General features: G+C 46.3%; 1 protein-coding gene across 1 annotated transcript in view; it reads left to right on the forward strand.

Annotated features, from left to right (window-relative positions):
* Positions 1-2,223: 2,223 nt before the first annotated feature.
* The window catches only part of Myh10 (myosin heavy chain 10), a gene marked incomplete in the record, with an annotated part of 155,166 nt that continues 143,437 nt past the window's right edge, over positions 2,224-13,952 (forward strand). The window contains 2 exon segments of the mRNA XM_029557525.1: positions 2,224-2,364; positions 9,388-9,763. Coding sequence (XP_029413385.1) covers positions 9,419-9,763 — 345 coding nt within the window.

Genomic DNA, 13,952 nt, shown 5'->3' on the forward strand with positions numbered 1-13,952 from the left:
TTGTCACAGATTAAACACCTAGGCAGTGACAACCGGATTCAAAATCAGATTATAAATTCTGTTTTCCTTAGTAAATTTGAGGAAGGTTCTGGAGCTAAAGGAGTCTGTCTGGGATGTGTTATGTAGATTGGGGGCTAGATGTGAAGATCAAGGGAGAAGGAAGCAAAGAGGTTTCAAGATGTTTCATTACCAATCAAGGGACTTGAGAAGAAAGCTTGAGTTCTGGGTTGAAGAAGGGATAGAAAGAAGATAGTTCTGCACCTGCTACTTTGGTCATTTCCTTCCTATCCAGGCAGAGATATACAGCAGACATCTATGAACATCTGATCCTGATCCTGATCACACTAGATCTGGTTTGATCTCCGAAGCTAAGTGGGAACAGGCTTGATAAGTACTTGGATGGGAGATCTCTGGCAGATGAAAATTTGGGAGAGATCCCTGACCTAGAAATATACTTGAGAACAGTTTGTGACTGAGTTCTCATCAAGACTTTGTGAATTTTAATTCTGGTGAACTTCTTGCTCTTTTATCCTGATGGTTTTGTTTTAAAATTGAGGACGTTTTTTAAAATTATGAGAAACCAGAGAACTGATGGCTTACCAGCGCTATTTGTATGGACGCTCTAACCATGGTATACTGCACTTAGAAATTACTTCACTGGGTCACAAAGCCTAGGTCTCCTCTAAACATTGAAAAATTTAGGAGAGGAATATCATTCATGTATTTTGTACAGTTAACATATGCTCCCTGTGTAGACTTCTGTCACTAAGGATATAACTCTTCAAAGAACCAGTTCACAAGACACCCGGACAAGGGGTAGCCACCCCTGCCGGCAGGTGGGGGTGAAGATCAGATGCACCAGGACAAAGGACAAAGGATCCCGACTTCCCCAGGAAGGCACCCAGCTGCCTTGGAGCTTTCTCTGAATTCCACCAACCCTTCCTTATCACTTCCTGCCTTGTTTTCGTTTTATTCATTAAAAAAAGAAAAAAAATCAGACTAGAAGTTTCCCAGGCACTTAGAAGGTATGTATTAGGACATTCACATATCCAATATTTTGGAAGATTTTGATCTTTGTTTTTTCACAGGTAACAAGTAAGTCATTTTTGTTCTTGCGATTTAAGACTATCATACTCAGACACAGAGAATAAGAGTTGACTAGACTCTGCAGGTATTTCACTAAATATTTAGCTTCACTTTTCCAGTTTCCTTATCTTGGAGCCCCCATGCATTCTCTACTGCCCTTGAACAGCTAGCTAGCTCTTTGGCTCTAGGAGATATGACACCACCTCAGGAATCCAGCAATCCGACCCAGCCCCTCCAAGGTAAGGAACTCTAATGAATGAACGAACTAATTAAGTCGCTTCCGCATCTTCTCTGCAAGGCCCGTTTGCTTCTCATTTTTCTGGAATCACAGTCCTCCCTAGACGCTGGGCAAAGCAGTTCTAGCCTCTCGCAAAACATCCAACTGCGGCAGGCCAGGAGAAGGTGTCCGGCTGGCGCCCGGCAGCAGCTTCAGTCTGGAGACCCGGGTCGCGACCGTGTTCCTAGTTGACTGCAGCCTGGTCACTCCGGGCCCCGGCGCGTGGCTCGAGCGACACCCCTCCCCCACTGCAGGTGAGCGACAAAGCCGCCACCCCCACCCACCGAAGCCCGAGGGTGACGTCAGGCCTCAGGACCGCGCGCCCGCCCCGCCCCTGCAGGCAGTGCGCTGGGCCCGCGACGGACTCCGCGGTGGAAGCGTGTCCCTCGGGGGGACACCTTGGCTGCGGCAAGCCGAGGGGCTGCCGAGCGCTCGAATGCGCGACAGTGGCGGCCTGACGCTCAGGCGAGGCGCGACCAGCGGGAGCCGAGGGCTTTCCGCTGCAGCACACCTGCCCCAGCGTCCCACAGCCACGCAGGGTCCGCACCCGCTACCTCGCGGGATCGCTGGGCGCACAGTTCGCCTCAGCTGTCCATCTCCCCCCGAGCTAGCCAATCACCCGCCACTGCCTCGGCCGCACCTCCCGGAGCCTCTGACTGACGTGGGCGTCAGCCTATGAGAGCGAGGTCCTGAGACCCTGGGCCGGAAGCGGGAGCCAATGAGCATCATTCCAGGTGGGTGGAGGGAGCAGGACTTGGGAAGGTAGCTTCGTTCTGGTTGCTAACGTCTTCCCTGGGAGATGGGCGCGCAAACCGACCAGTGGGTCTGGGGGCGGCGGTGATGGGCGTGGAGCTGGCCCAATGAGGGTGGGAGTGGGTGGGGCAGGCGCGAGCGGCAGTGCTAAAGGAGCCCGGCGGAGGCAGCGGTGGATTTGGGACTGAGACGCTGGATCTGTGGTCGCTATTGGGGACGTGCGCCGGCGCTACCATCTTCAGCTGAAGGTGAGAGATGCTGCTGCCCCGGGGTCTGAGGGCTGCAACCCCGGGTGCGGGGACTGTTGGGCGTTGAGGAGGGAAAGATCCCGAGCTAGTGAGACGGGGCGACTCTGGAGCGCAGGGACGTAGCCCAAGCGGGAACTGGGAAAGACAGGACTGTGGTGAGGAGGGTGTGTGAGGACCTGCAGGGCTTGGGGAGGTGACGGGACCCCTGTGAGTAGAGATGGAGGGACCTGGAGGGGCGGAGAATGAGGTCCTTGCGAGCGAGACCCCTGCAGGGATGGGGCCCTGGTGTGCGGGAGGACGACCCTGGGGGCTCTGAGGATGGAGATCTGGGGTGGGGATGGGGGACCAGGTCCTCTTTGCATTGGATCCCTGGACGCTTGGGGTTGGAAGGTGAGTGCCCCAGGGGGAGGCCCGGGGCGCCCCGCGGGTCTATGTCTTCCTCCCAAGAGAGCACCGGGTCCTGGGATGTGATCTCAGTGGCGGGGAGCGCGCGAAGGAAGGGCCCCTGGGTGGGCTGCACGGTGGGTTAGGCCGAGCCGGGCTTCCTTGGGTACGATAGGGGGATTCTCCGAGGGCTCTGGAGACGGGCACCGGGTCTGTGGGGTGTAGGGACCCGAGGGCAGAGGCTCTGCGTGGCTCGGAGAGCGCGCGGCGGTGAGGGGACTCCGGAGCCGGGCGCCGGCAAAGAAGGCGGGAGCTGGGCGGCCTGCGGCGCTCGCTCGGGACCTGCGAGGACCTGGAGGTGGACGCTGGGCCAGGCCTGGGCTGTTTTGGGGAGCTAGGCGGGAAATGTAGCCGGGGCGCGCTGTGGCGGAGCGGCCCGGGTGGGGGGGGGAGGGTCAGCCCTCGCCGCTGGATCGCTTTATTGTGTAAGTGATCTGGAAACAGCTCGCCGCTGAGTCTCTCTCCCTTGCCCTTTGCAGTTGGGGGTCACACCCTGATCCCATAAAATCGCAGTGGAATTGGGTCGGAGGGAAGTTGAAGCCTCGGAGTCCTTGGCATTGGCGGGGCTTTGTGGGCCTGTGGTGGGCGGATGCGGCCCAGGGACCCGAGAGGCCCCCAGCCAGGCCTGCCTGGGATCTGGGGCCTTAGGAAGGAGCTGGCCACTCGGCGAGTCTGATGCGGGCTGGTGAGGTTTGGGTAACATGGCCTTCTGCCTACGACCGTTATCTCTGCTTCTTGGGGCCTCTGCAGCTCTCTTCAAGATCACTGCGGTGGATGGAAGGGGGTGGGGTGGGTAGGGGTGGGGTAGGGGAAAGCAGGCGGGGTAGATTCAGACTGCGGACGGAACAAAGACTGCTGTTTTTGCTGAATAAAATACTAAATATAATACTTTGGTTTTGCTTTTTGTTTTTTGTTTTTTGTTTTAACGTTGAAACTAAGGATGCTTTGGGCGAGGTTTAATTATCCTTGATAGTATCTCACTCTGGAAAACTTTATAATCTATTCATTGTTTCATCTCCTTCATCAATCTGCTTGTCTCAACTATTCTTGTAGTACCATGCTTTTGGTGTTTAAGTATGCCCTGTCTGTCTCGGATTCTGGAAAAGTGGCCATTTTATGCATCTCCATACTTCTGCATCTTAAATTCAGTTCTTCCCAGCCCTTACCGGAGAAAGCATATGGTGTAATTGTGCAATATACCACAGGCTTTTGCAGCAAAAGGATGTGACCTGTGAATCCTTGACTGTGTATTTGGGCTCCTTAGGGAAATCATTACAAAGAAGAGACTGGATAGAGGCTGAGATGGAGGAAAATTTGAAGGACACGTTGTAGGGTGAAAAACAGTATGCTTCAGCATTTTATGAACGTTGCTATTACATATGAGGAATTTAAATTCCTGATTTGGGATCTAAGTTTTGATACTATTTAGAGATATTAATTGGAAGATGGTGCAGGGCATCCATAGCAATCTTTTGCCTTTTGTGTTTGTGACTAAGTAGAGTTTTGAGAAATTAACAGACAGTTAAATTGTGCAGCCCTGTAAAGTCAGTGACCTCCTTGGTAGGTAGCATTGTAAAATTTGGGACAGTTCCCTTTTAGTTCATCTGTTTTAAAGGATGCCCTAGGGTGGATAACTTACCATCATTTTGTTTCCTTTTCTGTATTCAATCTGGTCATAAAATTGAAGTTTATTGTTTTCCTCTGTCCACACCTACCTTGGGTGCTGGGAAGCAGTTGAGAATTTTGCTAGGTGGCATTTCATTGGAAGTAAAAAATGACCTAGGTGGGTGCCCCAGGGATGTGTGTCTATAACCAGTGCAAGGAATGGGAACTTTGATCCTGTAGGAGGCAAATTCCTACATACATTGACAAATGATTTAATTATAATTAGGCATTTATTTCAAATGACACTAGACACCTCCAGATTCTCTTCATGTCTGTCTGCTGCAGAGGTTACTATTTATTCCTTTTCTCTTAAATGTTAGGTATTTTTCTTTTAAAGTATAAAGCCTTTGCCAGATTATGCTAGTGTGCTCATTGGTTGAACCTATAATCTTTAAAAATATATTTTACTTATTTTATGTGTATGAGTGTATTGCCTGCATGTATGTAAGTGTACCATGTTGTACAATGCTCACAGAGGTCAGAAGAAGTGGTCAAGTTACCTTGGAACTGGAATTACAGATGGTTGTTAAGTGCCATTTGGGTGCTGAGAATTGAACCCGAATCTTCTGCAAGAACAGCCAGTGCCCTTAACTGCTGAGCTGTCTCTCTAGCCCCCTAAACCTATAATCTTTACCCCATTATTGGTAGACAGGATTTTTTATTTGGTAACAGATTTCAACTCTACTTCCATCACCATAGCTCTGCTACGTGTTAGCTGTGTGACCTTGGTCCTGTTTTTTGTCTTCTCTCAGAATTTCTGTAAAATGAAGTTATTAATGGTAGTAGTTACCTTGTACCACTGTTGTAAGGATTAAGATTGATATGTGTATCCATTTAGAACAGTGCCTGGATGTAATCAGGAATGTATAACAGGAATATTTGTTTTAAAAATTGTAGTGTTAACCTTTCAGCAAGACGAAACAGTTGCAAGTGGTATGTGTTAAATGCCAGTTTCAAACCAGATCTAATACCAAATGTACCACAGAGTGAAAAGACACAATATACTTGGCAAGCAGAAGTGGAGAATTAAACTGGCTGAAACATCTTTACTGGCCTCATGAATTCTATAAATTCAAGAATGTCATGACCACTTCCTACCTGCTAAGTAAGCCCTGTGGTGCATTGCTAGGTAGGGCAAGGAGATTGCCAGTACAGAATGTTAGGAGAAGAAAGGATTAAATTGCCGGATTGACCTGAAAAGAACCGTGTGAAAGGGTGGCATTTGGGTCAGGAGGGAAGGAATAAGAAGTTTTTGGTTGTGGGAAGTTTTAAGTGAAATATAAGGATGGGGACGATTTATATAAGGTCAATCAGATCTGAATCCCCTGCTATGTACCTGGAGGGACCAGGCTAACTGCTCAAGGTAAGGCAGCAAGGCACAGATAACCACCCCACAGAGTTTAGCTGTAGAAAAACCTGAAAAAGTACTACTCAATGAAGACCTAAAGAATATTTATTCCATTTAAGGAAATAGAAGAAGTTGGGCATGGTGGTGCACACCTGTAATCTCAACTTGGGAGGTGGAAGTGGGAAAATCAGGCATTCAAAGCAAGGCACACCCACATACTGAGTTTGAAAAGAGCTCTCTCAAAATCCAAAAAGATGTATATTAACTTTCTCCCACAAAACTAGGAGCTTACTGTGATTATAATTTTGTAATTGACTGGCTATTTTTTTTTTTTTTTTTGGTACATTAAATTAGCACTTCAACACCTTGAACTCATGTACCAATAAATTTCAAATGTCCCAATTTGATAAAATAAGAATACATAATTTACTTTTCCTAGATCTACTCTAGAAATGATGCGCTAAGTTATTTTAATTTATAGCTACCTACTAAACTTGGACATATTTCCATACCCAAGGTAAGCTAGTATGTGTATACCTATCAATACCAAGGGACTTTCCTAAGTTCCATGTATGTAGTTTATTACCAGATACGGATAATAGAGAAACTTACTTTGTTATAGTTGGCTTCTTTTAATAAATTTTATACTTACAAAAGGTAGAGTATCTGTCCCATTATTTGTCCCCCAAAGTCACTAGAACGAGTCCCATATGTCTCTTCTTTCCAGTGTTCAGTTTAAGTTGGAAAGACTTAATAGCTTTCTAAGCCCAGTCCCTACCATACTTCTGAATGTACATGTGCCTACAGATATTTTCCATATTGCCCTCTTCATGAGGATACCTAAGCACATGTAACTCTAAAACATGTTAGCAACTTTATTTGTAGACGTCTTAATAATATGAATCACATACTTTGTTTTTTGAGAGAGGAGTTCATTTTATTTTGTGTTTTGCTTTATCCAAGTCTATGATCTGTAAAACATCAGCACATTCTTTAAATGGCACTATGACTGAGTCCTAAATACTGACTTTCCATTTCTTCTTCTACCCCAATGTGCCTGGCAGTAACAATGACTTGTCATGGTAACCAGAGAGAACTGTGGAGTAGTGGTTGTCAAAAGTGGTCCAGGACCAGCAGCATTAGCATCAGCTGAGAACTTGTTAGAAACACAGACTCTCAAGCTTTGCCCCAGACTTACCAAATGAAAATCTCTGGGGATAAGGTTCAGCAACCTGTATGCTAATACGCTTTCCTGGTGCTGCTTGCTAATGCCTGCTACAATTTGAAACCAACTACTCTAGAGCATAGGGGTTCATAATGCATTGCATTGTAACAAATCTTTTTTGAAGAAAAATAATGGTCTGATTCTAATAAATTACTAGGGGCTAAAGAGCTAGCATTTGTACCCACTTTCAGCGATGAATCTTTTTAAAAAATACTTTTATGTGTGAGTGTAATGCCTGCATGTAGGTAGGTGCACCCATGTTGTGCAATGCCCACGGAGGTCAGAACAGAGTGCCAGATCTCTTGGAACTGGAGTTACAGATAGTTGTTAGCTGCCATGTGGGTTTTGGGAATCGAACCTAGGTCCTCTGCAAGAGCAGCCAGTGCTCTTAACTGTTGAGCCATCTCTCTAGCCCCAAGCGATGAATCTTTTTCATGGCATAGATAGCCCTTTGAGAATCTGTAGAAAGTTATGGGTGTTCTCCTTAGAATAATAAACAAATGCACACACTAAGTGTACTACAAGGTTTATACCATTTCAGTGGTTTCATGAAGCTTGAGATTTATTTATAGACACGGGGTTAATAACCTATTTACAACTTTGGATGACTTTATGATTTTCCCGTGCAACATACAAAGAGAGCCTTGTATTGATCTTCTCGCCTACAAAGAACCCCCAACATTTCTGGCAAGCAGTGGGAAGGGGAGATGTTGAAAGGATTTGATAGAGTCAAAGTAGGTACTTGGTTTTGGGAGTTGATTTGGATGAAGTCATGGAGACTGTTTCTATGAAATTCGGAATAACTTGGACTTTGGAGTAAATAGCAAGAAGTGTTTGATGTGGTATCAGATTTTAGAAAGATACTGTCAGGAAGGAATGGTGAGTCACATCAGACAGGTGAATGATGTCTTTTGAGCCAAAAGGCTAATTGCCCAAATATAGGAGCAGACGTAGCTCAAAGCTCCTTATGAGCCAATATGCTCTAAATAAACCAATTATATCCATCTATTCTAACAGTTACAGAGCTGTCCTTTCCTCAGTGTGGCAAAGGTTACTAATAATTTTTTCTGTACTGGTTGCTTTGAGGCCACACATGAACACTCTGGAGTCTATCTAAAGGCAAGAGGTAAGGGCAGTGAAAGGAGTCTTGCTGAAGAAATGCTGATTTGTGGAAATGCAGGAGTGGGAGCAGTTGTGAGATGCATCTAAACACATACTGTCGCATGCTTGAACTGCTCATTTGAAGCCAAGTCAAGATTGTCTTCTGTGGCATGTACAGCATCAAGACCACATGGGGCCATACAGAAGCTATAAGGGGGACTGACTTGAGATAATTTACAAAAAAGGACTTCAAGAGCTGGAGAGATGGCTCAGCAGTTATGAGCATGTACTGCTCCTGCAGAGGTCCTAAGTTCTGTTCCCAGCACCCATGTCAGGTAGTTCACAACTGCCTGGAACTCTAGCTCTAGGAGATTTGATGCTTCTGGCCTACTTGGGCACCTGTACTCAAATGTGTCATCCCCCCCCCCATAATTAAAAATAAATTTTTAAAAAGAAAAGGACTTTGAGTCTGTTGTCCGAAGGAGGACTTAGAGGCATACTATACTTCATTCATTCATGTTCTCCTCCCACCCCCATGGTGGTAGAATTGAGGGCCTTGTGCATGCCAGGCAGGTGCTCTTCCACTGGGCTGCATCGGCAGTCCTGGACCTGATTTTTTTTGGTCTTTTTGAGACAGGGTCTCTCTGTAGCTCTAGCTGGCCTGGATTCGCTATGGAGACCAGGCTGGCCTCGAACTCACAGAGATCCGCCTGCCTCTGCCTCCCAAGTGCTGGGACTAAAGGCATGTGCCACCACGCCCAGCAGGACCTGATTCTTGACTCTCTGGTAATCTCTTGTGTTTTTGTAGCTATATCCTGTGGTCACACTAATTCGAGTACCACTCCATGGCCCTTTATTAGGCATCTTTTTTTTCTTTTTCTTCTTTCTCTTTTCCCTTAACTCCCTGTTTAATTTGTGGTGAGGGTGAAAGGAGGTGGAGGGGGAAAGGTCACCCCGAGACTTTGCTTTTTGCCTCTGCCTGCTTTTCAGCCTTCGGTAGCTGAGGACAAATCTTGAATAATCGACAGACAACCAGAGTCATAATTAGTGGTCACCCCTGAAATTTACCTTGGAAACTAACTTGGTATGATGGCTGTGAAGTAGAATGTTCCAGCTCCTAAACTGGGAGTGTATGTTTATGTTTACCAAGGGTTTTGTTTGAAGTTTCTCAGAAAGTAAAACTTATAAATTATTTTGCATTTCCTAAGCATCTAACTTTGCCCCTCTCTTCTTCTCCCAGAAGCAATTACTCTTGGATCCTTCTGTTTACAATGGCCCAGAGAACTGGACTGGAGGATCCAGAAAGGTATCTCTTTGTGGACAGGGCTGTCATCTACAACCCTGCCACTCAAGCTGATTGGACAGCTAAAAAACTGGTATGGATTCCATCAGAACGCCATGGTTTTGAGGCAGCTAGTATCAAAGAAGAACGGGGAGATGAAGTTATGGTGGAGTTGGCAGAGAATGGGAAGAAAGCAATGGTCAACAAAGATGACATTCAGAAGATGAACCCCCCGAAGTTTTCCAAGGTGGAGGATATGGCAGAATTGACATGCTTGAATGAAGCTTCTGTTTTACATAATCTGAAGGATCGCTACTATTCAGGGCTTATCTATGTAAGTATTTCTCCCCAATAGTCACAGGAAGTGGTAATTGGATAGTAGCATCAATTTACATTGTGCGTCTTGTTGTAATTTTACTTCATGAAATTCCCTCACTCTCTGATTAGCATTATATTTCTGTTAAAGATAGAAAGATTTTTACTTAATGTATTCTTGATTTCCTTCAAATTTTAACATACTAAATTTTAAATAATCAAATCTGCATTTAGCTGTAATAAAGTGGTGGTTGAAAACTTTTAATATGGTACTTGGGAAAATAACATGTGAAGCAAGATTTGTCCTTTCTGCCTGTGGCAGAAAGACCAGGGAGTTGAACAAACAATTGAGAGTTCACTCGTAGGAGGAACCAGACAGCAGAGTGGTAGAAAATCAAGGAGCTGAAGGCTTAGAGGTTTCACTGAAGTGCAAGAACAGCTTCATTTGGGCACAGGGAAGCAGGAAACATGAATGCTGAGGTTTAAGAGGAAACAGTTGGGGATAAGATTGAGGCTGTGGTTGTTCTGTGGTTGCCATCTATGTTGCAGTTACTGACCATGTCCTTGACGCTATACATGTTATTGAAGATAATAAGGTAGAGGAAAAATAAGCCTGGTACTGGAAAGAATCTAGAATTAGCTAGGTGTTGTGGTTCATGCCTGTGATCCCCAGCACTAGGGAGGCTGAGGTAGGAGAATTGCCACAAGTTTGAGGCTAGCCTGGGCTACAGAGTGAGTTCCAAGCCAGCCTGGGCTCCAGAGTGAGACCTTGTCTCAAAAAACAACGACAAAACAAAATCTAGAATGACAAAATAGGTGGGAGGAGATGGCAGGCAGGTGGCATGGATGAGACTGAGGCAAACTTAAAAGAGACAGAAGTTAAACAGTAATCATCTGAAACTGGAAAAAAGTGGTTGAATTTTATGCAAGGCATATGCTACTAAAGCTCACAAGTGGAAACTCAGTCAGAACTAGTGTTCCCGTGGGAAGTGATGCATTGATGTAGTGCTACTGAGCATATACTGTCTTGTAGGTACTGGGGTAGTATGCTGGATAGCTTTAGTGTCAACTTGACACACCTGGGTTGAGGGAGCCTCAATTGGGGAATTGCCTTCATGTGGCCATGTCCATGGGGCACCTTCTTGATTGTTGAGTGATGTGGGAGGGCCCAGCCCACTGTGGGTGGTGCCACCCCTGGGCAGGTGGGCCTGTGTTACATAAGAAAGCAGGCTGAGTAGGGGCCAGGGGAGCAAGTCAGTAATCAGTGTTCCTCCATGGCTGTGCTCCAGCTCTTTCCTCCAGGTTCCTGCCCTGAGTTCCTGCCTTGAGCTCCCTAATGAAATGTGACCTGGGAGATGTAAGATAAATAAACCCTTTCCTCCCCAAGTTGGTAGTGGTCAGAGTGTTTTGTCACAGCAATGAAGAAACAAACTAGGACAGGTAGCATGGTGAATGAGACTGTATTTGTGATATGACCTATAAGGAAATCAAACAGGGTTATGGGCTATAGTGGACACAGAATGGCTTTGCCCAGCAGACCAGTGAAGGGGTCTTGGACAAGGTAGCATTTGAACTGGAGTCCAGCGGATGAAGGGAGCCAGCAGAGGAACAGCTGAAAAATGAGTCGGTTCTTTTTTAAAAAAAATTTGTTATTTTGTGTTGAGTGTATGAAAGTATTGCCTGCATATGTGTAAGTGCACCTGTGGCGGCGTGCAGAGTCAGATTCCCGTGGAACTGGAGTTTCTGACAGTTTCTAGCCTCGATGTGGGTGCTGGGAATTGAACCTGGGTCCTCTGTAAGAGCAGGCAGTGTTCTTAACCGCTGAACCATATCTCCAGCCCCTGAAAAATGAGTAGTTTGCTTGTAACTTTTACCAGAGTTGTCTGCCTCAAACTGGGCCATTTCCCTCTGTGAGATAGGACACAGAAGAGAGAAAGAGGCCGCCAGAATGACTGGAAAGGAGAGTAGACCAGTCTTGGAAAAGAGATGCCAAGGCTAAGAAATCAACTGAAGAGCCGCAGTGAGAATCCAGCCGAGACTGATTAGCCGTGTGGCAGAGACTTCACTTTTCGACTGGTGTGCGACTTCGCTTTAGGCCTGCTAGAACAGAAAGACCACGATTTGGTGGTCGTCTTCAGAGTCCAGTTGTGTAGAAATGAAGGTCTGAGCAAGAGGGACTCACGATAAAGAACTAAAATTTCAATAGTGTTGAAGGACAGAGTTCATGGGATTAAGAGAGTCCGAGAACTGGAAAATTAAGATGTTGCAGTCAGATGGTAATATGGACCTTGGGCATTTGTGAGCATATCAGATTTGAGAACACATCAGTTTTGGATTTAAGCCTGGTGCAGTGACTTATGCAGGGCTGGAAATGTGAAGGCACAACCAAGAAGTACTATGTTAGATAAAAGCCGGGCAGGGAATAGCCACAGGAAACGTAGGACTCCAGTAAAGCAAAGTTTATTTCTTTGGATTGCTGGTGGCTGGCAGCTCAGCTGGGGAGAGAAAGGCAACCAGCAGCCTTCTGACTGCTGAGGAAGTTCTTATAAGGGGGTTGGGGAATGTGGAAAGTGGCAAAAATAATCTTTACCATTTCAAGGGAAGTAGCTTGAACTGAGACAGTTCTTACATCAGTGGGTCTGGGTGCGGGGACCTGTTTATCTTCCAGAATTATCTGGAGAACAGCTTTGTGCTGAGACAGCTCTAAATGTAGCTGTCTGGCCAGTTCCTGTTTTGCAAGGGGGCCCTCATGGCCTGTCTTGTGAGGCTTTTTATACTGGGAGAGGGTCTCTGCAGACCTGGACTCTAACATTCCAGCCTTTTGTGTTAGAGGATAGGGGGTGGCGTTTTCTCATCATGGCTGCTTCCTGCTGGTCAGAGTCAATGTGGGGAAGGGAAGGCTGGAGTCAGGATCCGGTCAGGCAGCGGGGGTCTCCAGCTCGTGCAGCTAGACAAAGTCTTCAGTGGTCAACAGACGTCTATACACATGTGGGGGAAAGGAAAATAACAGTTGGTTAAAGCTGGTATGAGTTAGTTGTTGTATCCAGCCCTGAAAATATCTGAAGAGGCAGGGAGCAATGGTTAGCACCAGAGTAATAGAGAGCAGGGCCCAAGTAAGGGCAGAAGCCAGGGAGTGAGTCCTGAAAAGATATCCCATTGGGGTGACTGCTGGCACTGGGAAGTTTTAAGTAAGAAATCCTTGGCCACCTGTTGGAGGTATTTTATGTTGTGTTTAACCTTATTTGATTGGTTGACAGCATTCCTTGCCCAGGAAAACTCAGGTACCTTCCTTTTCTGCAGTTAATAGATCCAGGGCTCACCTGTTCTGGAGGGCAACTTCAGCCAGGGAGGACAGTTGCTGTTGTAAGCTCTGGATTGACTGGGCTGTTGCTTCTACTGCTATAGTAAGTTCCTGCTTGAGGTCCTGGATCTCCTGAGAGAGGTGTTGGGCTGAGAGCAAGGTATGTCCAAGACTCCCTGCCATGAATCCTGTGGCAGCTACAGATGATACCAGGCTGATTCCCACCAGCACTGCTAGAGTAGCTGACCTTTTTGCTCTGCTTTTTTCTGTTTCTGTGGAGAGAGAATCATGCACCTCTCCTGAGGCATATAGGGTTAATCTAGATATGAGAATGACTGGAATGTAGGTATCCTTGACTGGTAGGGATATACAGGTATATATCTTGGAGCAGCAAAGGAAAAGTAGCACTGGGGCGAGACCAGTATTGCCCCTGATTGTGACATCATGGATGGAGGAGTGGGGGCAGTTAGAGACTTAAGCCTAATATCTGGGAAGTTCAATCCTTTGAACTATTAAAGAAATACTGATCACTTTAATTTTTGGTTATACTTTCCTTTTGGGTGTTTAAGACCATACAGTTGGCCCAAATAAACCAATTCATTTTTACTCTTAAGGTCATTTGAGGATCTGTTCCTTAGGGGTCACATGGGCTTGGGAGGAGCCCCTGGCTCCTTTCTATTACCAGGTCCATCTATGTGAAGATAAGTCAAAGGTCCTCCTCCCTACTCAACCGTGGCTGGCTTTGCTTGGAAGCATGGAGGAAATGTTTCCTCTGTGTTGACCCTCCTCTTCATAGACTAGACACTGGTTCAGATCCATCTGCTGGGGTCTCCACGACAAGAGGACAGGCGACTCATTACAGTTACAGGACATTTTGAGAGATGCTCCATAGTCCCCTGGAACTTAG

The sequence above is a fragment of the Nannospalax galili genome, unplaced genomic scaffold (genome assembly GCF_000622305.1).
Source record: "Nannospalax galili isolate Female #2095 unplaced genomic scaffold, S.galili_v1.0 scaffold146, whole genome shotgun sequence".
NCBI classification, from domain to species: domain Eukaryota; kingdom Metazoa; phylum Chordata; class Mammalia; order Rodentia; family Spalacidae; genus Nannospalax; species Nannospalax galili.